This window comes from Magnolia sinica, chromosome 8 (assembly GCF_029962835.1).
Source record: "Magnolia sinica isolate HGM2019 chromosome 8, MsV1, whole genome shotgun sequence".
NCBI classification, from domain to species: domain Eukaryota; kingdom Viridiplantae; phylum Streptophyta; class Magnoliopsida; order Magnoliales; family Magnoliaceae; genus Magnolia; species Magnolia sinica.
This window is the reverse complement of record NC_080580.1, coordinates 9,689,272-9,712,664: the sequence shown is the minus strand read 5'-3', so window position 1 is coordinate 9,712,664 and position 23,393 is coordinate 9,689,272. Positions and strand designations below refer to the sequence as shown.

At 44.5% G+C, this 23,393-nt stretch overlaps 1 protein-coding gene across 1 annotated transcript; it reads right to left on the bottom strand.

Annotated features, from left to right (window-relative positions):
* Window positions 1-16,470: 16,470 nt before the first annotated feature.
* On the bottom strand, window positions 16,471-18,117 carry LOC131254117 (uncharacterized). Its single transcript, XM_058255125.1, has one exon. It carries the CDS (start codon window positions 18,115-18,117, stop codon window positions 16,471-16,473), a length of 1,647 nt encoding a protein of 548 aa, XP_058111108.1.
* Window positions 18,118-23,393: the final 5,276 nt, after the last annotated feature.

Genomic DNA, 23,393 nt, shown 5'->3' with positions numbered 1-23,393 from the left:
CCGCCTTATTAACTAGACATGACGCAATTCAATTTAATTAACCATCCAAGTGCAGTCTCAGGTATTTGACCAATCAATTACCTCTTTCAGCAGCACCATTCACGGGCATTCATGGCATCCATCTCAACAGTGCCATGAGCTGACACTATTGCAAACCCCAAGGCTAAAAGTGCCGGGCCAATTGTAGAACTCTTGGAATTCACTCGGAAGCATCTCATTGAAATTTATGGACAACGACCAACCCTTATCTTAGTTCAATACATATGAATAGCTGAAACCTCCGACAAATACCAACTCACGAAACTAACATTGATGTTCGTCATCATTTTATCTGGCAGACGTTAAAGGAAGATATTGTGACTCTTGAGAAGATTCACACTAATGAGAATTCGGCGGACATGCTTACGAAAATGGTTCCTACAGAGAAGTTCAGGTTTTGTTCGACTTCCCTGGGCTTGGCGAAGGATTAATGAAGTTGGAGCATGCACATGGAGCAATAATGGAGCTAAGAAGAAATTTGGAGATGGTGATAGTAGCTTGGAACATTGGAGATGTGATATTGAAGCCATGGTGGAGATTGTTGGTCGAGTGCCTTAAATGTAATGCGGTTACAGGGTTTTCGATCGAATCGAACAAGCTCTTGATCAATCGAGAAAATCCCAAAAATACAAGTTTGCTCTCTGGAGTGCTCTCTGGAGTCTGAACACTTTTAGGCATATTCGATCGATCGAACATGGGGTGTCAATCGATCGAAGATCATCGATTAGATTCGATCGATCGATGGTTCAATCGACGCTTTGTGTCAGTTTTGCATAAGTATGTTGTTTTGTTTCTAATTATGTAATCGGGTTATATACATCGTGTTTATCATCCAACTTAAAAGTGAAATATTGCAATTCATTCATATGTGCATCCAAACCTAATTATAAAGGCTGATTTGAAACAGCAGCCCCTTTCACTTCAATTGATCATATACTCCATTAAAACGAAGAGCTAGATAATCCATTATCTCATGCTAATTTGAACATTTCTGCCATTGTTGATCATCGTGACTCAGAGAAAGCAACATATGGTGTTGGGGAAAATAATATGACAAGTCTAGAGACTCGGTTATCTTATGGACTAACTCTACTAAAACCGACTGAAAGATCTGGGCCAACAGTTTGGGTCGAGCAAGATAAAGTCAAAGGAGAGACTTGTTTGAATACGTCGGAAATGAATCCCGACTGAAGTTGAGAGTCGAGAGCCTTAGGCGAGTATAGGGCACATCAAGTTAACTCTCTTAAGGAGGCAACAATGTCTAAAGAGACCTATTAAAGGTCCCAAATCAGAAAACCACCTGACTGATTATAAAAACAACCCATGTATGGTTGGTTGCAACATCGGCTATCGGATAGAAGGAAAATATCGGTCCTGAATCAACCCAGTTTCGTCCGATAATAGGCAAAAAGTTTCCTATGTAAGCCAGCCGAGATTACGAATCTATTGAGGCCGAGCCAAGCAAAGGAGAGACGGTGTAATCTTAAACACCGTCCCGAGAATCTTGTAGAAGGATCCCTGGTTCCGGAAATCTTGGGATCAAGAAGTATCCGTAAATAAAACACCATCTAAATCAAATTTCCAAAATATCAGGAAAGAATCCCCATACGGCAGGATCCTCCTTCTCTTATAAATAGGAGTGACTCCAAGGATGAAAGGTACGCAAAAAACTCTCCCGAACTCCCTCAATACAATATGACCCAGATTCCTGCCCTGACTTTAGCATCGGAGGGTCCCCTGCCCTAGCCAGGGTCTCCTTTATCTTCTTCCTGTGCAAACACTCGACGGCCAGAGGGAGGGACGACCAGATTTTTGCATCAACAGTTTGGCGCCGTTTGTGGGAAATGGTACAAAAAGTCGTTTCGTACGCTCTATCCAGATGTTGAAAAACGTGCTTTAATGGTAGTTACTAGAAGAACGGTCCCAGAAGATCCGAATGAGGTTGCCGCTGTTAAGCCATCGGATGCAAACGCTGTTCGAGGGACTAAAGGTCAGAATTCTGCTGCTTGACCAGTAACCTCTGCTGGGACGAGGAACACTCAGCGGAATGGAGGTAATGAGCGAATGGATAAAGAGGTACAAGAACTCAGATTCGACATCAACTTCATGAAACAGCTGTTGGAACAAATACACCGGCAGCAAGTTTCGCCGGGTATTCAGACGACTAACGCCCCGCAGCAAGTTGTTGATCCCGAGCCTGATGCCCCGCAACCGACAATCCCCCAGAAAAATCAGCCCCAAGGTCCGTCCGAGCCGGTCCCCACTTATTCCGCTACTGCCATTCTGCCTCCCATTGACCTCCAACATGAAATCGATCGGCGAAGGTGAAGTCGGCCTCCGGTCTAGGGAATGGCCGAAAGTAACGAACCTTGGAAAGTCGACCTTCAAGATTTCAGGAGAGAGGTACGGGAGGAGATCGAAGATGTGAAGCAGGGTCGGGATTTGCGTCAGAATCGGACCGAAACAAAAGCGTCCCCATTTATGAAGGAAGTAATGCAGGCCCGACTACCGGAACGGTTCCGTCTTCTGCAAATTACGCCTTTCACGGGTAAAACCAACCCAACTGAGCACATCGAATGCTTCCAAACGTACATGGAACTACATGATGCCTCGGACGCCGTGATGTTTCGGGCCTTCTCCCTCACCTTAACCGATGTAGCCCGACTTTGGTTCAAACAGCTGAAACCAAAGTCCATCCTAACCTTCACAGAACTTAGTAACTCCTTCCTTACCAATTTTATTGGCGGAAAGAAGAAATTGAAACCTCCAGCGCATCTGAACAACATAGTCCAGAAGGAGGGAGAATTATTGAAAGATTATATCAAACGATTCAACTTCGAATCACTCCAAGTTCGAAAATATTCGAAGGAGACAGCACTTAACTCTATCATGCAATGTGTAAGGGATAAGCCATATTTGGCGTCCTTAGACAAGAATCCACCCGAAACTTTGGCGGAGTTCATGACTCGGTCAGACAAATACGCAGACGCTGAGGATACGCAGAACTTACACGAGGCCGTCCAGAACGCAAAAACCACGGCCAAAGGGTCTGCCAAAAATGAGGTTGACTCGACTGGAAGGAAAAAGCGCAAGGACGACCGAGCGCGCGATGAACACAAGACAGGCAAGCGACCCGACCGAATGTTTTCTACATACACCCCGCTTAACAAACCTAGATAACAGGTGTTGATGAAAATCAAAAGTGAAGAATTCGTAAGTTGGGCGAATAAGCTTCAAAGTAATCCAAACCGGTAAAATAAGGACAAGTACTGTCATTATCATCACGATCACGGTCATAGTACAAGTGCTTGCTATCACTTAAAGGAGGAGATTGAAAGACTTATTTGAGAAGGCCGACTCAAAGAACATGTCGAGAGAACAGGAACAACGAAAGAACGACCGAGCGACAACCGATCTATGGAAGAAATCTGGACGATAGTCAGAGGACCATTGTGCAGAGGCGACTCAAATAACGCCCGAAAAAATCACGTCAGAAGCCTCAGCCGACCTGAGTCCGACATTCTGATCATAGCTCGGCCTTCAAAAGAAAAGAAGAAGGAAAATTATTGTATCTCGTTCACTGATGAAGATGCCCGAGGGATCCATCATCCACATGATGATGCATTGGTCGTTACTCTGACCATTGCAAACTGAAGGGTGTTCTGCATTCTCGTCGATACAGGTTTATCAGCTGATGTGTTGTTCACTTAGGCATTCGACAGGATGGGTGTTGAACGATCGGTGTTACGATTGGTTCGTACCCCGTTGGTAGGATTCTCGGGGGGACAGATACTCCCGGAGGGGGTCATTTCACTGCCGCTCACAGCCGGGAATCATTCGCACCAAGCGACAACAATGGTTGATTTCCTGATAGTCGACCAATCGTCCGTGTACAACGTTATACTCGGTCGACCCTCTTTGAGTATCCTCCAGGCCGTCATATCTACGTACCACCTCTCCATGAAATTTCCAACTGAGTCGGGAGTAGGAGTCAGCAAAGGAAATCAGCAGGACGCGAGGCGTTGCTACATGACAGCTGTAAAGAGACCCACCGAGAAAGCTCTAGCCGAAGTATCAATGATCGAGTCGGTAGACCCCCGGGTCGAGACGCATGAACGAGGGCAGCCAGTTGAAGATCTTGTTTCAGTGCCCTTGGTCGAGGCAGACGAGTCCAAAACGGTGCAGGTTGGCTCGTCTTTGCGACCACCCTTGAGGGATAATTTGATAGCCTTGCTCCGACGATATGCTGATGTATTTGCTTGGAGCCATGAAGATATGTAAGGAATCGACCCGTCAGTGATCACCCACTGACTCAATGTCGATTCGACCTACCGACCAATCCTACAGAAGCGACGACCTCTCGGCCCCAAAAGGTACGCTGTCATAGGAGAAGAGGTTAGCAAGCTCCTCAAGGCAAAATTCATAGAAGAGATATACTATCCGGAATGGGTAGCAAATGTCATACCGGTGAAGAAAGCTAACGGGAAAGGTGAGTCTGTATCAACTATACCGACCTAAATAAAGTTTGCCCGAAGGATAGCTTTCTTCTTACAAGGGTAGACTAGTTGGTGGATAGTACCGTGGGGCATAAACTTCTTAGCTTTATGGATGCGTATTCAGGGTATAATCAAATTGTAATGCATCAGTCCGATAAATCTAAAACAACCTTTGTCACTGACAAGGGCCTTTATTGTTACCATGTGATGCCGTTTGATTTGAAAAATGCTGGTGCAACTTATCAGAGGTTGGTGAACAAAATCTTTGCTCGGCTGATTGGCCGAACCATGGAAGTGTACGTTAACGACATGCTCGTCAAAAGTGTACGCACGGCCGACCACATAGCCAACCTAAAAGAAATGTTCCTTACCTTATGTAAATTTCAGATGAATCTGAACCTGAGCAAGTGCGCCTTTAACATAAGCTCGGGAAAGTTCCTCGGTTTCTTAGTCAATCGGCGAGGAATAGAAGCAAACCAAGAAAAAATAAAAGCCCTGCTTAACATAGAGTCTCCAAAAATGATTAAAGATATACAAAGACTGACTGGACGGGTAACAATACTTAATCGTTTCCTATCCAGAGCCACAGATAAATGTCTCTCGTTCTTCAGACAGTTGAAGGGACGACAAACGTTGAATTGGACGGAAGAGTGCGAAGCAGCGTTTCAGCAGTTAAAGTCTTATCTCGGATCTCCACCAATCTTATTGAAACCTGAGTCAGGAGAAGCTCTCCTACTGTACCTAGCGGTGTCCAAGGCAGCAGTTAGCTAGGCCCTGATACGTGAGCACGAAGGAAAGCAGCTGCCCTACGTCAGCATAGCACTATTACCGGCGGAGATGAGATACCCACTCTTGGAAAAGATGGCCCTAGTTCTAGTAGTCTCCTCGCACCGACTTCGACCATATTTCCAAGCCCATACCATCGTCGTAATGACTGATCTCCCACTGCGTCAGATTCTACAAAAACCGAATGCATCCGGCTGACTTACGAAATGGGCGATCAAACTCGGCGAATTCGATATTCAATATAAGCCGAGAGTAGCAATCAAAGGGCAAGCTGTGGCCGACTTCATTGCTAAAGTAACAACATGGGCCAACCTGATGAATGAGCATACAACCAAGCTCGTTGAAGAATTAACTACTGCTTCTCCCGTATCATCGCCCGACCCAATACCCTGAAAGCTGTATGTCGACAATTCCTCCAACTCTAAGGTAAGCGGGGCAGGAGTAGTTCTGAAAACTCCAAATCAAACCTACATGCAATATGCCTTAAGACTTAGATTTCAAGTGTCAAACAATACAACAGAATATGAAGCGTTGTTGCTTAGCCTTCCACTCGTAGCCAGCTTGGGTGTTAAGCATTTAAATGTTTTCAGTGTTTCTCAGCTGGTTGTTAACCAAGTTACCGGTGCATATCAAACACGGAAAGAACAATTAAAAGCGTATATGGAGAAAGCGAAAGAACTGATCAAAGGCTTTCAATGTTGTACTGTTACTCGGATCCCTCGGACAGAGAATGCTAAAGCCGACCTGTTAGCAAAACTCACCTCCATCGACGAAGACGATATACCCAGGTCTGTTCCGGTCAAGTACGTCACTAAGCTGAGTATCGAGGAACTAGATAGCTCGGTTGTACATACGATCGACTCGGAACCCTCTTGGATTGATCTGATCATCCGATATCTCAATAAGGGTGAGTTGCCTGAAGACTGCGATGAGGCCCGACGATTAAAGGTCTCAGCCTCCCGTTATATCATACTCAATGGGACGTTATACAAGAAAGGTTATTATACTCCACTGCTGCGATGTCTAAACCCCAGCAAAGCGGACTATGTACTATGGAAAATTCACGAAGGGATCTGAGGAAACCACTCAAGAGCGCTGACTCCAAGTTTGTAACACCCCGTACTTTCCAGTACTCGAGTGTTACCATGTAATTTAATTTAATATAAATACAAAGAATAATACAACCTAAATATATATACACTATGAAGTGTATATACTTTGTAAAGATTTAAAATTTCATGCTAAAATGATACATATGTATTTAATGTATATAAGACATTATGAAAATAATATTATATTAAATAAACACAATGAAAAATAATTTCACAACATAAGATCAAAATTTAAATAATAATGTAGTAGTGAATATTTTTGTATATCCATATGTATACAAAAGTCATTAGATAATTTAATGGAATTATATATTATTTAACAATATTATCAAATACAAATATAATTTTAATAATCTTCAATTAATCTCTACATATAACATGAATCATGTGCATTAATGAATGTGTGATCAGCAGCATGTAATTAGTAATATGTTAAGATTAAAAGTATATTTATTTATATATGTATGAGAATTTAAATATATTGTAATTATAAGTAATATACAAAAAATTATAAAAAAATTATATTAATATTAGTATCGATTAGTGATATATGATGAAAGCACTACAAATGGACCATTAGGACCTTTTAACCATTGACGTCCAATTTCGGAATCATCTGACCACTAGATTGATGGGAAACCACCATTAGGACTACAAATCAAGTTGTGGGCCCCACCTGGACATTCATCGGCCTGATCTTTGACCCGGGCCCTGTCTGGGGGACTCCCAAATGGAATGGACGGAGTAGATTTTTCACAATCATCACGGTAGACCCCATACCGGTGTGGCATGTGTACCACGTGGGATGCAACCGCCATGCACCGAGCATGCCAACCCGGTCAGCCAGCGCTGACCCGCGTTTTCCTAAAACAGAGAGAATCTCTCTCCCTCTCTTTGCGTCCGTTTGTAACACACTGTGGCCCACCTACAGTCTCCATCTGGGCAATCCAAACCATCCATCGTGTTGGAAACGTGGGGCTGACCAAAACCCAACTGTCACGGTAGATTTTCCTGCACATGTGGACCCACTATCTTCACTTAAAATCGGCCCTACAAACACGAATTGCTAAAAATGGAAACCTGCCGTTTCTCCCTCCGTATGCCATGAGGGCGATCCGCATGCTTGCTTCCCTTTGCATCTCCACCGTTCAAAACGGGAAAATCTCAGCCGTCCAAACCCGGTTTCCACCTCAGCAAAACAAAACCACACCCGGTTTTGCTAAAACCAGCCATAACAGCACATGGTTTCTACCAGACCTCATCCGAGCCCTTTGCTTACCATCCAACGGTCCAGAAGCATTAGGGCAAACCATAAGAATGGGAGGGAACCGAGCAAACACCTCCTCATCCGTTCCTTGTAGCCACACCCGAAAATCTGCTGTTTTCTTCATCCTTCAAAACCACCAAACAAACCTTCTTCAAGCTCCATTTTCTTCATCCTAGAAGCTTCCTAGGACTGGTCATGGCCCTCCAGAAGCTCCATTTTGGAGAAATATCAGTCGGGTCCAGATCTGCCATTAATGGCGATCATCTTCCTCGACAATCCATGATCACGGATCTGCTGCTGGCGGCGTTTGGGTGTAGCAGAAAAGTAAAGAAGGAAAATGGAAGAAGAAGGGGAAATGAATGAGAGAAAGAGAACATGAAGAAAGGAAGAAGAAAGTCAGAGACAGAGAGAGCTAAGTTGGGCTGTGGCCGGCTGCACCAGCTTGAATCGAACCAGCCCGACCCAGTGGCGAGTCCAACTCGCTGGACCGAGTTCAGCCCAAGTTGGGCATGGGTCTGATACATTCCAGGCCTTGTGGGAGGCTAGGAGATAGGAAAGAAAGAAAGAGGGGGAGGTTTGGTGCAGCCGTGTGCACGTTCTCCGGCAGTTGCAGACCGAGTCCAGTCTGATCCGAACGAGTCCCGACTCGTTCTGGCCAGACTCAGTTCCGTTCCAAGTGCTGCTGGGTTCGAGTAGCTCCAAGGTATGGCTGTGGCTCTCCACCTTCACCTCGTTCTCTTCCCTCCATTTTCCATTCCTTCAGATGAGAAACTCATTCACAATATATCCATGCCCGTGAAACTATCCACCCAGTCCTATCTTTCTAGTCACGCATGAGGTGGCCCACCTAACGTTGAAGGACCCACCTCATGGATGGGGTGGATCTGATGAACATGTGTGGCCCACCTGGTTTTCAACGTCCACATGTATGTTGATTAAATGGACGGCTGTCCATTGTTTTGAATGGTGTGGCCAAGGTGTAGGCGAGCTTGATTCTTGTATCATGTGTTTTGTATGCTGGGACCAACCTTTTGAACAGACTGGATGTTGCTCCTAAGACCTCGCAAATTTAAGGATTTTATATTACGTTGTGGTACATGCAGGTAGAGGTATCACTGGACCAATCATTTATAGTGGACCATAACACTTATTAGCATCATAATGATTTTGAATGTCGACATGATTAATCATCTATAGCCTCATTTTGATGTGCTAATAATCTCTCTGGTCATTGAGGTTGCTAATATTAGATAAGAATAGACATTATATGTTATTCACGCTAAAACTAGCCATTGTAAACAAAATTGTAACCGTCGAGTAGTAGTGTTTTGTTCTCTTAAATATTGTCCTTGATAAAAGATCATAATAATAATTATTATTATCATAATGATTACCATTACTATGTGACCTAATATTAATTGTAACATTAAAGTTAATAATTATTTTCTAATTATTAAATTAACATTAAAAAAAAAATTATCCTACACTAACAACAATTTAAATCTAAGAATCTAAGCCTAGAGTTAAATCCTAGAATAGAAACCCTAAATTCTACATTAAAAACTCTAAGATAAATAATCCAAATCCTAGATTATGATCTTAAACCCTAGGTAGTGAGTACAATTTGGATCTAATTGGATGAGCTTCATGAATTGTGGTAGGGTTCGACCCTAAGGGCGCACGCACTACCTAGCGATGACGTAGGCGATTCAAAGTATAAGGTGATGATTCTTCCCCTTGAGCTTTCCATCTTCTCATTAGCTTAAGTTATAGTTTTTATTAAAAATTATAATTGATATCTCTCTCTTATAATCACATGTATTAGCTGGTGGAAATTGAATTGCTATATTACCTGCTTAATGTTCATCCTGTATATTTGTTCATGCTTGTGGATTATTTGTGTATTGCTTATGGACTTTAAACTGGTACATTAGTGGGAAACCCCCACTTATAAATGTACACCCATGCTTGGGATGTAAACCGACTGGTTGTGATTAAAATGGACCTTCGACTTAGTGGTTATTGAGTAGTGGTCTAAATGGATCATTGATGTGGGCCTACCATCCAGGGTTATTGTGTCCAAATGGTTTTCAAGGATGGTCTTTTATCGCATGGTTTTGACACTCGCCCTATGAGGCCTATTTTTATAATTGTCCTATGTGGCTTGTTTGATATCGCCCTATGTGGCTTTGTTCTGATATTTTCCCTATATGGGTTCGAGGTTTTATACTGTGTAACCATGCGATGGTAAGCCCCATATACTGTAATATGATTGGCCACTAGTCGACGGGTTTCCATTAAACATCCTAAGATGGTAGCCTCATGAGCCGGGGATGGTGGTAATGGGACACTATGCCCGAGCTGTCGGCCTACGCTGGGCCATGTGCTCCCCGTAGTGACCTTTGAGCTTATCTAAATTGGCTGGTTGTAAATGGACTAATAATGACTTGGCTAATCATGCATGGCATACTACGACGGCTTGGATCATTATGCCCATGCGATTACGCTGCGAGTTGCGCTAATGACCAGCCGATCGATTTATGATGATGACTTGGATCACTCATGCCCATACGATTACGCTGCGTGTTGCGCTGATGACCACTCACATCTTTGGGTGACGACCCCATTGCCTGTCTGGATGTTTTTCCTGGGGCTCCGACCGTCCGGATGATTTACCCGGGTCGATGATTGCATTCATGCATCCATACACCTAATAAGACTGCATTTACTCTGTTTTGGTTGTCTGGATGTTTTATACTATCTCTTACCTAATGCGGCGGTGTGTAATCTTGAGGGGAATTCACACTGAGTTGGCCACTCATCCATCAAATATACAACCGTACAGGTAATACAGGTGGCTTTAGTGAAATGTATGTTCAGGCTTGATGAGGAGCAGGGTACGATCGCCAGGGATGCATGGCTGTATTTACCTGGAGGAGCTGCGTGGTCTTGCGGCTTATATTTATATGCTTTCTATTATTTCTCATGTATTAGATCATGTAATTCTTGTATTTGTTAATTTTGGAGACATTGGTTTGTATAAGTCATTATGGCATACTTCTTGTAAATTTGAATGATAATGAAAGTTTCCTTTATGTCGATTTGTCCACACTACGCTCATTTGCTTACTCGATGAAGGAAAAAAAAATGTACACTCGAATTTGACCATCCTTTAAAGTTAACACTGGGTTTTGGGACACGGGTCATATACTCGGTCCTGAAAACCGGGGCGTTACAAAGTCTCGCGTCAGGGATACTACTGGCCAACCATCCAACACGACACTCGTAAGCTTGTTTAGAAATGCGACAGATGTCAGAGATTCGCAATTTTTCCGAGACGACCTCCAGAAGCACTGACACCTATGACTGGTCCTTGGCCCTTCGCATAATGGGGAATCGACATCATAGGGCCGCTCCCAGTGGGAAGAGGCTAGACCAAGTTCGCTGTCGTGGCCGTGGATTACTTCACGAAATGGGCCGAGGCTGAGCCATTGACGAAAATAACCGAACAGAAGATCATTGTTTTTTTGTGGAAAAACATTGTCTGTCGGTTTCTGAATACCCTAGACCATTGTTACCGATAATGGAAAGCAGTTCGACAATAATAGCTTTCATGAAATGTGTGGCAACCTCAGGATCAGAAACATGTACTCATCGCCCCACCATCCCCAGACGAACAGGCAGGTTGAGGCAGTCAACAAGATCATCAAACACCACCTCCGGACCAAGCTCGACCGAGCCAAGGGAACGTGGGCTGAAGAACTCCTGAAAATATTGTGGGCATATCGAACTACAGCATGAACTGCTACGGGCGAAACTCCTTTCTCCCTTGCTTATGGCTCGGAAGCCGTCACCCCGGTCGAGATCGGATTGCCTTCAGCTCGAGTCAGTTCGTTTAATGAAGAGGATAATGAACAACTCCTAGCACTCGGACTCGATCTTGTGAACGAACGAAGAGAAAGAGCTCGGCAACTTACAAGAGCTCGGCAACAGCAAGTTACTCGGTTCTATAATGCCCAAGTCAAGGTCAGACGTTTTCGAGTGGGAGACATGGTTCTCCGAAAGACGTTCCTCAATACCAAGGAAGTCAGCTCAGGAACACTGGGACCGAACTGGGAAGGGCCCTATATCGTCTCAGCCACATTCGACCAGGGACATATCAGTTGGAAAACCTAACCGGATGACCACTATCTCACCCGTGGAACGCCGAGCATCTGAAAACCTATTACCCCTAAAGACCGCACAACAAAGCAATAAAAGAGACTCGGGAAAAAAGGCATGTAAACTGAGTCAAAAATGAATAAATGAAACTGATCATATTCATTTATCGGTATGTTACATCGAGTTACATCTTACTTCGGCAATACATTGTTAAACTAGAAAAAGGCAAAAGAATGATCGGCCACAACGTGCGAATGTCTTCTTCGGTTAACGCTATTCTCGAGCTAGCCCAGAGCCGGTGTTAATGCCACAAATGGAGCCGATGATGGTACCAAAAATCAAGTTCCCAGCGGAGCTGGTGTTAGTGTAAAAAATGGAGCCGATGATGGTACCAAAAATCGAGCTCCTCTTAAGGGTCATTTGGAATGACTTCTGGAGCCTGAGTCGCTTCAGGCTCGACCCCGGTACCACTCGCAATATCGCCAAGCTCAGCCGCTTCAGTCACCGGATCCTCGGGAGGCCCATCCTCAAATTTCGAGAGGTTAAGGTCGGGAAAAAATTATTTCACCACTTGGATGCAAGCTTGGTACCGGCTCGCATACAGGCGATCTCTCTCGTCCTCGAACTCCGGAGACTCAAGGAAGTCTTTTATGGCCTTCTCTCCCGCCTCTTTCTTGGCCACCTCGAGCGCCATTTTTGTATCGGCCTTCAGTCGGTTTAGCTTATCCTCGGAGGTGTCACGACCCAGGCGAAGTTGTCAACTCTCATCAGCAGCCCCTTTTAGCAGCTGAGCCATCCGAGCACATTCAGCTCTAACATCTTCAGTCGCCTTCCGAGCCAAGCTCAACTCGCCAGTTAAGCGGCCGACCCTAGTCGAGGCGATCTCAAATTGGGCTTCTGCCTCTGCTGCTCATCTCTGAGCCGCTTCGACGTCCGCCACATGTTTGAGCCTTCTCAGCCTCGGTCAGTCTATGCTGGCTCTCAATAGGCAAGGAGCGAGCTGCACAATAAAAAAGCATTACTGAGTCCGATTAAAAGCTAAAAGAGACAAGAACTAGAGAATAAAATTTGAAACCTCACTTGGAGCAAGACCTTTGCAGCATGGGAGAGTATCCGACTCCCAGGAGCTTCGAAGATGGAAGCGAATTCTCTTTTGCTCTCGGTAGAAACAGCCCAAGGCACCATATCTGCCACGGCCCGACGGAAGGAGGATTGCTCCTGCGAGACCGACTCCTCCCTTGAACTCTCCCCCCTCTGCTCCTCTCTACGCCCTGAGACTCGTTCAGCGACCTGTGCTGGCTCGAGAGTCGCTCGGGACTCGGCAGGAAATTCCTCCACCCTCTCCTCGGGGTCAGAAAGATCGACGATGGGCGGGACGGCCGAGGTGGCGGCAACGGGGACGGAAGGCTCCGCTACTGAGGGAGCGGTCTTAGCCTTCTTCAAAAGCTGAAGCTCCGACAGAAGGACTGACCTAAGGGGAGCCTTTAACTTCAACGGTCTCAGGAGGGGTCAAACTTCGGCCATTTCTGTGTCAGAAAAAACACAGAATCAGAGAAACTCAAGAAGAATGCGCCTGAATAATTCAAAGTTACCTATCACGGACGAGTCCAGGCCCGAGAGAAGAAGACGCTCTGGCTGTAAGAGGGACTTCCAAGACTTGTCTTCCGGGCTCAACGTCCATAGGTCTCTGATCCGAGCTAATGCGTTGGCTGCTAGCTTCAGCTTTCTCTTGAAAATATCTGCAGAAGACGTTCAGTTAGACTTAAGAGGAGTTTAGCAAAACAAGATGAAGAAAAAGGCGTGCCGAGTCACCTGCTTTAGAGAATACCCGGGGAACGAGGGATTCGAACAGCCCAGGTTCGGCAGTTTCCTAACGACCACATGCTCAGAACTACCTCTCTCTCCAGTGCTTGTTAGAGGTAGGAGGGTCAGTTATCAAAAAATCACCCTTGTTCCGCCAAGCACTCAAAAAATACCAACCGGGCTGCGAAGTGTTCGGCTGAACTTGGTATAGATAGAAGAACTCATCCACAGTTAGTGGGAGCTGCTCTGCCTCAGCCCACAACACTGCACATCCAAACAAGTTCCTCCACTCATTCAGGACTATCTGTCTGGGAGCAATTCTGAGCCGGGAAAGAAAATTCCAAATAATAGTTTGTAAGGCTAGATGTATGCCACATTGCATGGCGACTTGAAAAATTGCGACCATCCCAGGAGGGGGATGGTCAGGCAATTCATTCGGAAGCAGAAGTTGAAGAATTACTAAGCAGGGACATTATACCCTATTCGGATCATATTTAAGTCCATCTCAGTCAAAACTGAGGGAACTGGCCCCTTTTGTTGATCTCCGACCTCCTCACTCTCGGCAGCCTCTCCTTCTTCAGCTGCCGACTCAGTAAATCGAGCCGATCTCCGTAGGAGGACCGACTCAGCAGTTCCCCCAAACTCAGCCCTCATCGGTCTCCTAGGAAGAGCCGACTCAGAGGTTCCTAATTCCTCCTCCTCTTCCTCTAGGTCATCCCCTAGGAAAAGGGGGTGGGTCTGCCCAGGACATGTCTCAAGACAGAGGGGCCCTCCGGGGCAGGGCGTTCCGCTAGAGCCCTATTGGACATCCTAGCGATGAGCTGGAAAGCCTCATTGGCACTCATCGCCATCTCCGCCAGTAAGGAAGGCGATTCCGAAACATTCCAAAAATGCTCCGTTTCGCCTTTATCACCAGAAATCTCCTCCTGAGGATTTGAAGGATGTATAGTCACTGAACGTCGAAAAGAAAATGAGGGAAGATAAGACTCACCGGAGAGACGATAAACACACAGTTGAGGAGGAGGGAAGAAGGCAAAGATGGAGAAGAATGGCAGGCTGCAAACACAGCTGAGAAGAGAGAAAGGAGAATGGGAGAGGAAAATGAATTGGGCAGACGAAAGTGCGGAAGTCGATCCCGCTCCTCCTTTTATAGCCGAGCCACGTGGCAACAACATTTAAGGAGGAGTCAAATCGACGCCTATTTCGATTCCCCCGCCCGACCCGTGGCGTACGCCGACTGACGCAAGTAACATCTCCGCCACGTGTCTGGCGCTCATAAGTGGACGAAACGACTTGACGGCCGTTCGCTCGTACGACCTCGAGTAACGATCCGTCGCACGTCAAGAACGACACAAGAAGCAATAAATACATCATCATAACCTCGGTCTACAATACAGTACTCCTTATTGCCGATATAACTGACACAAGGAGTAGGGGGCTTACTGTTGGGGAAAATTATATGACAAGTTCGGAGACTCGGTTATCTTATGGACTAACTCTACTAAAACCGATTGAAAGATCCGGGCCAACAGTTCGGATCGAGCAAGATAAAGCCAAAGAAGAGACTTGTTCGAATATGTCAGAAATGAAACCCGACTAAAGTTGAGAGTCGAGAGCCTTGGGCGAGTATAGGGTACATCAAGTTGACTCTGTTAAGGAGGCAACAATGTCTAAAGAGACCTATTAGAGGTCCCAAATCAGAAAGCCACCTGACTGATTATAAAAACAACCCATTTATGGTTGGTTGCAACATCGGCTATCAGATAGAAGGAAAATATCGATCCTAAACCGACCCAGTTTCGTCCGATAATAGGCAAAAAATTTCCTATGTAAGCTAGCCGAGATTACGAATCTATTGAGGCCGAGCCAAGCAAAGGAGAGACGGTGTAATCTTAAACACCGTCTCGAGAATCTTGTAGAAGGATCCCCGGTCCCGGAAATCTCGGGATCGGGAAGTATCCGTAAACAAAACGCCATCTAAATTAAATCTCCAAAATATCGGGAAAGAATCCCCATCGGCGAGATCCTCCTTCTCTTATAAATAGGAGCGACTCCAAGGATGAAAAGTACGCAAAAAACTCTCTCCCGAACTCCCTCAATACAATACGACCCAGATTCCTGACCTGACTTTGGCATCGGAGGATCCCCTGCTTTAGCCAGGGTCTCCTTTGTCTTCTTCCTATGCAGGCACTCGATGGCCAGAAGGAGGGACGACCAGATTTTTGCATCAACATATGGTATTGATCCAATAGAGCGAATTGCATATAAAATATCCAAATTAGAGACACAAATCAATTGGATTAGAGAAACAACAGTAGTTCTGCAAATAAATTTCTTTAGTGCCACTGTCAGCGTTTATCGCATGCTTTCAACACCCAGAATCTGATTTCATGCCCCAAAGGTCTTCTAATGTTTAAGCAATGTGAAAATGTCTGTCTGATCATGCCATTAGGATCGGCCAACTGGTGGCTCATAGACGACATGGCCCACTAAAATGGCTATCAGGATGGTGTAGATCGACGGTGTGAATGCATGGATAAGCTGTTGAATATCGAAAATAAAAAAATTCCAAACAATTCCAACCATCCAACATTTCATATAAATCCTCCTGTAATAGTGTTTTCAAATAATCAATTCCTATCTACAATATCCCCCATATTTCATCCCTTCAAATCCCAATTGAAACAAAGACAGAGAGGTAGGCCCATCATCAAAGGTGGGCCTAATTTGATCAGACCCAACTTTTTAAGTTCATCCAAGTTTTACTGTAGAGATCCCACCCGTCCAAGTGGGACCATTTATGGATCTAACGGACCAAACCATCTCCCAAATCAGGTCCAATGAGTAAATGGGCCGGACGATGCCCGACCTGATCCGCCCCAGATCCACTCTCAATGCCACCCTTCTCATTGCCTTTCATTCCTTTCCATTCTCCTCCATCGCCGACCGGACATCGACTCTTGTACAGAAAAATGCAGCTGAGTCCCACCAACACCTCCACAATCGCCTCCTCCGTCTTCTTCCTATCAGAAAAATACAGCGTCTGCAGCAACAAGACCGTCGGCCTCAGATCAAACTGCTGCCGCTCGAAATTCCTCTCCGCCTGCCATTGCATCGTATCACGAGCCATCGGCACCAGCCACCCCAATTTCCTCCTCACCTCCTCATTCAATCCATCCATGAAAGACTGGTCAGGCGCCTGCGCTGTACCAGCGATGAACCCCCTCATCTTCGCCTTCGTCGATTTCCGCATGCTCAACGGCAGCTTCTGATACAGCTCCTCCCTCAAATCGCCATCAGTTGCGTCTGGCAAATTCAGAATTTTCTCAGCCATGATTATCACTCTCGCATACTGCAACGCAAGTGCCGCAAAACCAACCGTCATCACCGACGGTTCCGCCATAATCCGCTTCCTCTTTCTAACAATCCTCCTCCGGCTCCCATCCAAACACAACCCAAAACTGATTTCTTGAATTGGAATTGTGGATCCCGCCTTCTCCCTCTTCCAGAATTTTTCGCTCCCGAAGACGTGGTTCTTTGAATTAGAACCGAAATTCCCAGAAATTACACCTCTCGCCACAAATCTTTCCAGCGGCCCAGAAGCATGGATCGGAAGAACTCTCTGTGGCTGTAATTTCTGCGAAGAAATTACAAAAACCATGTTCCGATCCAACAGAACCTGTGGCAGATCTGAAAAGTATGGGCCGAAAAGGATACAAATCCGTGCGAAAACGTTACAAACCATCCGAGCCATGAGCTGGACGGTGTCATCGAAAGGCTGATTCCAGAGCGACGCTGCTCGCATTCGCTTCACATGCCGCCGCTGCCATGCCAACTTCTCATCGAAAAGACCAGAATTCGGCTTGTGCAGAGATAATGGCCCGCTATAACTCTTCCAAAACTGCAACTTCCGTTCCGAGACCTCTAACTCAGCCAAAAGCTCGAGACCCGAGTAGAGACCCGAGGTCGCCGACACAAATTTCTCCATTTTCGCGATCTTCCGGTCGAGTTTCTTGATGGGTATCATTGATTTTGAGAAATCGATGGTACCTAGCTTCAATTCGGCGTAGATCTTATCAAATCGCCGCAGCTCAGGCCTGCCGCATTTCGTGCCGAGGCGGGATATGGCGGCCGCTGCGCGGTCGAGGTCCTCGAGCTTCTCGATGCAAACGAGATGGATTAGGAAGCCTTCGTCGCGGGAGTTGAGGTGGGCAACGCCTTCAGTGCGGAAGACGGAGAAGCGGAGGTAATGGAATTGTTCGTCGCTGAGGGAGGAGTAGAGGGCGAGGAGGCGGGACATGGCTTTTGCAGTCTCGAAGGAGAGAATGCCGAGCGTTTGATGGGTGCGGTCCGGTGCGATTGAGGGTGCTCTGGTGGTGGTGGGGCGGGGGCTGGGGCCCGAGCGAGGGCGGATTAGGCCCATCTCTAAGAGCCACAGCCTGGCCGACGCCATCCCTTTCTTGCTGGTGACGGACTGGGGGTTTGGTCCGTCGCGATGGAGGGATTGAAGGGATTGGGAAAGACGGGGGCATTTTGGTAAAAGGGTGGTTTGAAAATGTTGTTTGCAGGGGCGGTTGGAGGGAAGAGGGGGAGAAACGGTTAGAGAGGGACTCGGATTCGTTAGTGACCCCTCCTGGACCGAGCTCGGTACTGGTTAGGACTGGAAAAGCTCAGTGGGGGCCATCATGATTTATATATTTTATCCACGCCGTTCATTCATTTTGGGAGCTTATTTTAGGGTATGATTCAAAAAATGAGGCATAACTAAATTTCAAATGGACCACATCAAAGGAAGCAGTAGGAATTAAATGCAAACCTTTGAAACCTTCTTAAAGCCTACTACCATGTTTATTTGCCATCCAACCTGTTAATAACGTCAAAGAATCAGCTTGATCTAAAAATTTTATGGCCCACAAAAAATTTTCAATAGTGGACGTTCAATCGTCATTTCTTCCTTTGGTGTGGTCCATCAGAGCTTTAGATTTGCCTATTTTTTTTTAGATAATGGCCTAAAATAATATGAAAAATCTAATGGACGGCGTGGATAAAATGCATACATCAAGAGCAGTACTAAGCTCGGTAATGGAAGGGACACTACCGAATAATTCGAGTCCGTTATAGAGAAAAGCGGATTGCCTGACCAGATATACTTGTGCCGGGGATGTGTGGGGCCCACAGTGATGTCCATGACAAATCCACTCCGTCCAGATGTTTTGAAATACTACAATAGGTTAGTATTATAAAAATCAGGTTGATCCAAAACTCAGGTGGCCCATAGTAATGTAACTGTGGGAATGGAAACGTCCGTCATTGAAACCTTCCTAGAGCTGACCATAATGTTTATATTCGGTATATAGCTGGTGTATTGACGTCAGTAAGTCCTGTGAGTCCCATCATGAGGTATGTGTTATATACAACTAGTCCATCCAATTGGCTAAGCTTGGCATGACAGATCTAAAGATAAAGTGGACCACACTGTAAAAAAGTGGGCGATTGAACGTCTACCCTTTAAACCATTGACTGGTTATAAAATTTGTTTTTCCTCTTCATTGAGGTATTTTTAACCTCATGAACATATTGGATGGAAAATAAAAATTATGATGGCCCTACGGAATTTTTAACAGTGAAAATCATTATCCAGCTGCTATTTTTGGTGTGGTCCATTTAAACTTTGGATATGATTCATTTTTTTAATTATCCTCTAAAATGATCTCGAAAATTTTATGAACGGTGTGGATATAGTAAATACATCACTGTGCGGCCCACGTAATTTTGATCTCCTTAGAACCGTTCGTACAGCTCGGAGCTCGTGGAGCGTCGGCGCTCGTCTTCGCACGACACGTATCTGCATCAGCTATATAGCTGGTGTGTGGTACACCAGCGAATCTGCTTCCTCTATATTCCATCCAAAACGTTCATACGGTTATTACCAATCTAGATCAAATGTAGGAACCAATATGATCCTGATACAAAACTTCTGTCACACCTGACTTTTGGATCTGCTGATTTTTGGATTCCTGTCCTATTTTATTCTTTCAAAACAGATAGACGGAGTGGATTTGTCATAGACATCTCCTTGGGCCCCACACAGCCGCAGGCACAGGAACATCTCTGTGACCGGGGTCACAGTAATCCACGCCCGCAACTGAAACAAGAAAAAGATAGATGTATAGCCGGAATAATCTGAATGTCAATGTTTCAATCAGTACCGTCCATCTGGTGGGACCCACTACTTCAGGTAAACATTTGAAGATGAAATTAGATCTGATGATCTTATTCGTCTGATCATTGACCTTCAAATTAATGGTATGAGACAAAATAGATTAATGGCCAAAGTTAAGTGATGAAAAGTCAAGGAAAATGATGCTAAAATTACATGATGTAAATTTCGAATAAGTTGACATACATGATTGGGTCCACTATATCGACAGTGCCGATTTGGACATAACCCTTCCACGTATTTGTGGAGAATCTGGAGAGAGGCGCCTACCGTAGGAAAGGCGTTGACTGCCACGACAGATTGGGCGTTCAGTTGGTTGGATTTGGAGGGAGGACCGGGCCATCCGCGGCTTCCCCCACGTAGCAGTGTTGGTCATCTAGTCGAGTTGAACCGAGTTAGGGCTGACCTAGCTTGATCTAGTTTTGAAATAGTCCTGATCACTGAACTTGACCTGACTCGATACCGAGTCCAGTATTTCTGACCCGATCCGAGTTCGGGTCTGGCCTAGACTAATCCGAACCAAGTCTGACCTGATCACAAGTACCAAGTCAGGTTAAGTGCAGCGGATATCAACAAGCTGAAATTACGACTCAAAACCTAGGTGCATTTGCTCGAATTGCAGCCTCTCTATTAGCTGCACGGCATCTTAGATTCAAAACGTCTTATCAAAGAATTTTATTTTATTTTATTTTATTTTTTTATTATTATTCTTTTTATTTTTTTATTTTTATAAATATGTGTGGATTAAGTTTCGGATCAAGTCAAACCAGTACCAAGTTAGTTTACGAGTCGAGTTGAGTCCAGTTACTGGGTGACCCTAGCTCAACTCAATTTGAGTTTGAATCGGACAAAGTTTACTCAATTTAGATTAACTCACCCACTTGGTTCAGATCAAGTCCGATTTGAATGAGTTGAATTTGCCGAGTCGAGTTATCTTGTGCCCAGCTTTACCCCTGCACATCTATACGAGGTCGGGCAGGTGGGCCACACCTTGTGGGTGTGCACGATGTGGTGGAAATGAGGGTGGTCCGATCATCTGGTGGTCATGATTGTGCGCATTGCCATGAGGACTACGTGTTTATCTTCAAGTGTCCATGTGCATGTGAATATAAAATGGGTACTGCCCGTTCCGGATCAAGCTTATACTCGTGCTTTCCAATATGACCTTATAAACAGGTAGGATGGCAACTAAAAATCACAATATACTCTAGGGCGCTTTTAGCGGTGGGTTTCATCACTGCCGCTTCTGTGGTGAGGTACACTTGAGCCTTGGATTTACCTCATTTGTTAAGCCTGTACCCTAAAATGGTATAGCTCCTCATAGTCCCTATCCATTTCTAGTCAGAGATGGATAGGGTAGTACATAATTCGTGTCTAAATAGTGTGGATTTGTAAATCCACTCAGAAAAAAAAAATATATATATATATATATATATATATATATATACTCGTGTGGTCAGCGAGCACTACACTTTAGTTCCCACTAATTGTAGATCATATGATTGCTGTTAAAGAGATATGGAGGAGATAGAAATGTGTAGCTTAAATCATGGATTGCACGCCAATTAAAGTAGCATTGTAGAAGGGTTCTAGCAAGTCTACCTTAGTATATTTAGGCCCACTTTAAAGAAAGTGTACAATGGATTTAGTGCTACCATAACTCAAACACCTTTTACCAGCAACTCAGAAAAAGAGAAGGGGCTGAGAGATGCACCTTTAACTACCACCTCAATTGCAATAATCATTTTATATTGAGATATGATTTAGACCACAGGATACAAATGCTTTAAGCGCATGAATTAAGGCACTCAAGCAGCCCTACAATCCATTACCCATGGCAGGCACTCAAGTATACCAATTAAGAACCCAATTCCCTCTCCTCTAGCTACTAATTTTATTTTATTTTTAAATATAAAATGCATTTTCAAAGCATGAAGAGAGAGTTTTAAGTGATTCAATTTTTTAATGGACAATGATAGAATAAAATTTTTGTATCTTTATAACTCTCTCAAATGATTTTATATATTGAAAACATATTACTATAATTACTTGTGGGGGATGATGATGAATGAATCAAGCTGCTTTTGGCTCCATGGTTCATATGTGGTGGGGCATGTGCTATGAACAACTCATGTACATCACAATTATGCCGCGTTTGGATGCCTGGGTATAATTAGCTTCATGTTCCAAAGCATCCTTGTAATTGATGGCCCGTCCAATTGGACCCATTAGAACTTGGTCCGGTTGGGGTCCACCATGTGGGACTTGGTTAAAAATAGGTTTGGCTAGGTTTGAGTTGGTCTTGACATTATAATAGAAATATTATATACACTAATTAAGCATATCTAAACTATATAAACTCTATGCTTGTAGTCAACTTATATAATAGAATATTAGATAATACTTGATTGTGATCAACCTATATAATATTCTATTAAATTATACCTGCTGGAGTTTTATGCTTTCAATGTTGAGGTGATGAATGCTTTTCGTTAGGATTTCATAAATTTACACGGAGTTTTATATAAATCCTAATCTGTTTAGGGTAATATATATTCTATCGTGTGAGAGAGAGAGAGAAAGAGAGAGAGAGAGAGAGAGAGAGCTATTATTATATTAAGAGTTTCTTCTTCAATTTTTTGCCAATGAGAATAGTGTATTAGCGTAAATCCGTAAACATACCGAAAAGGAATCACATAAATCTGTGTTGTGATTTGCATCTTTTTCTACTTTTTTTTTTTTTAATTTCAATATTGTCATGCCCGTGGTCGAGAAGGGATCTTTCTTCGAACACCTTCACCCATATAGAAATACATACGGACGTTTCCTGTAAGGAATCATCCACTCTCCCCTCCCTCTTATATGGTAAATCCTTGTACTTTTAGGGCCTGTTTGGCCGGGCAGATTAAGAGGGATTAGGAGGGATGGGATGGTAAAATCCCGGGATATGCCAAACAAGCCAAACAGACCCGCTGAACTTGTCTCGGGATATAGCAAACCCATGGATCTTAAACCAATCCACTAACATCATCATAATTACCTTAAAATTGATCCCATCCCTCCTAATCCCGTTCAATCATGCCTAGGACGTGTTTGGTTGCACGGATTGGAAGGGATTGGAAGGTAAAATCCCGAGATATGCCTGGCGTGCCAAACGGCCTCGGTGAACTTGTCCGGGGATATAGCAATCCCATGGATCTTAGACCAATCCACTGACACCACCATCGTTACCTTAAAATCCATCCCATCCCTCCTAATCCCATGGGATCAGTCCGGCCAAACAGGCCCTTAGACTCTAGGGATTCATGTGTTTTCAATATAAGGGGGAGAAATGGTGGACAGAGAGGATTATCTTCTAGGGATTTCCAAGTGAGAGATTTCTTGTACAACAAAAAAGTGGGAGAAATGTAAACCTTATATTTCTTATTTCCCCAATTTTAGAGAAAAAGAAAACCTCATGTTGCTGCCCTATTTATGTAATCATATTGTCAAACAATATAGATCCATAT

What these genes read in the sequence shown, in the direction of transcription:
- LOC131254117 (XM_058255125.1), bottom strand. Translation starts at nt 18,117, where the DNA reads ATGGCGTCGGCCAGGCTGTGGCTCTTAGAGATGGGCCTAATCCGCCCT.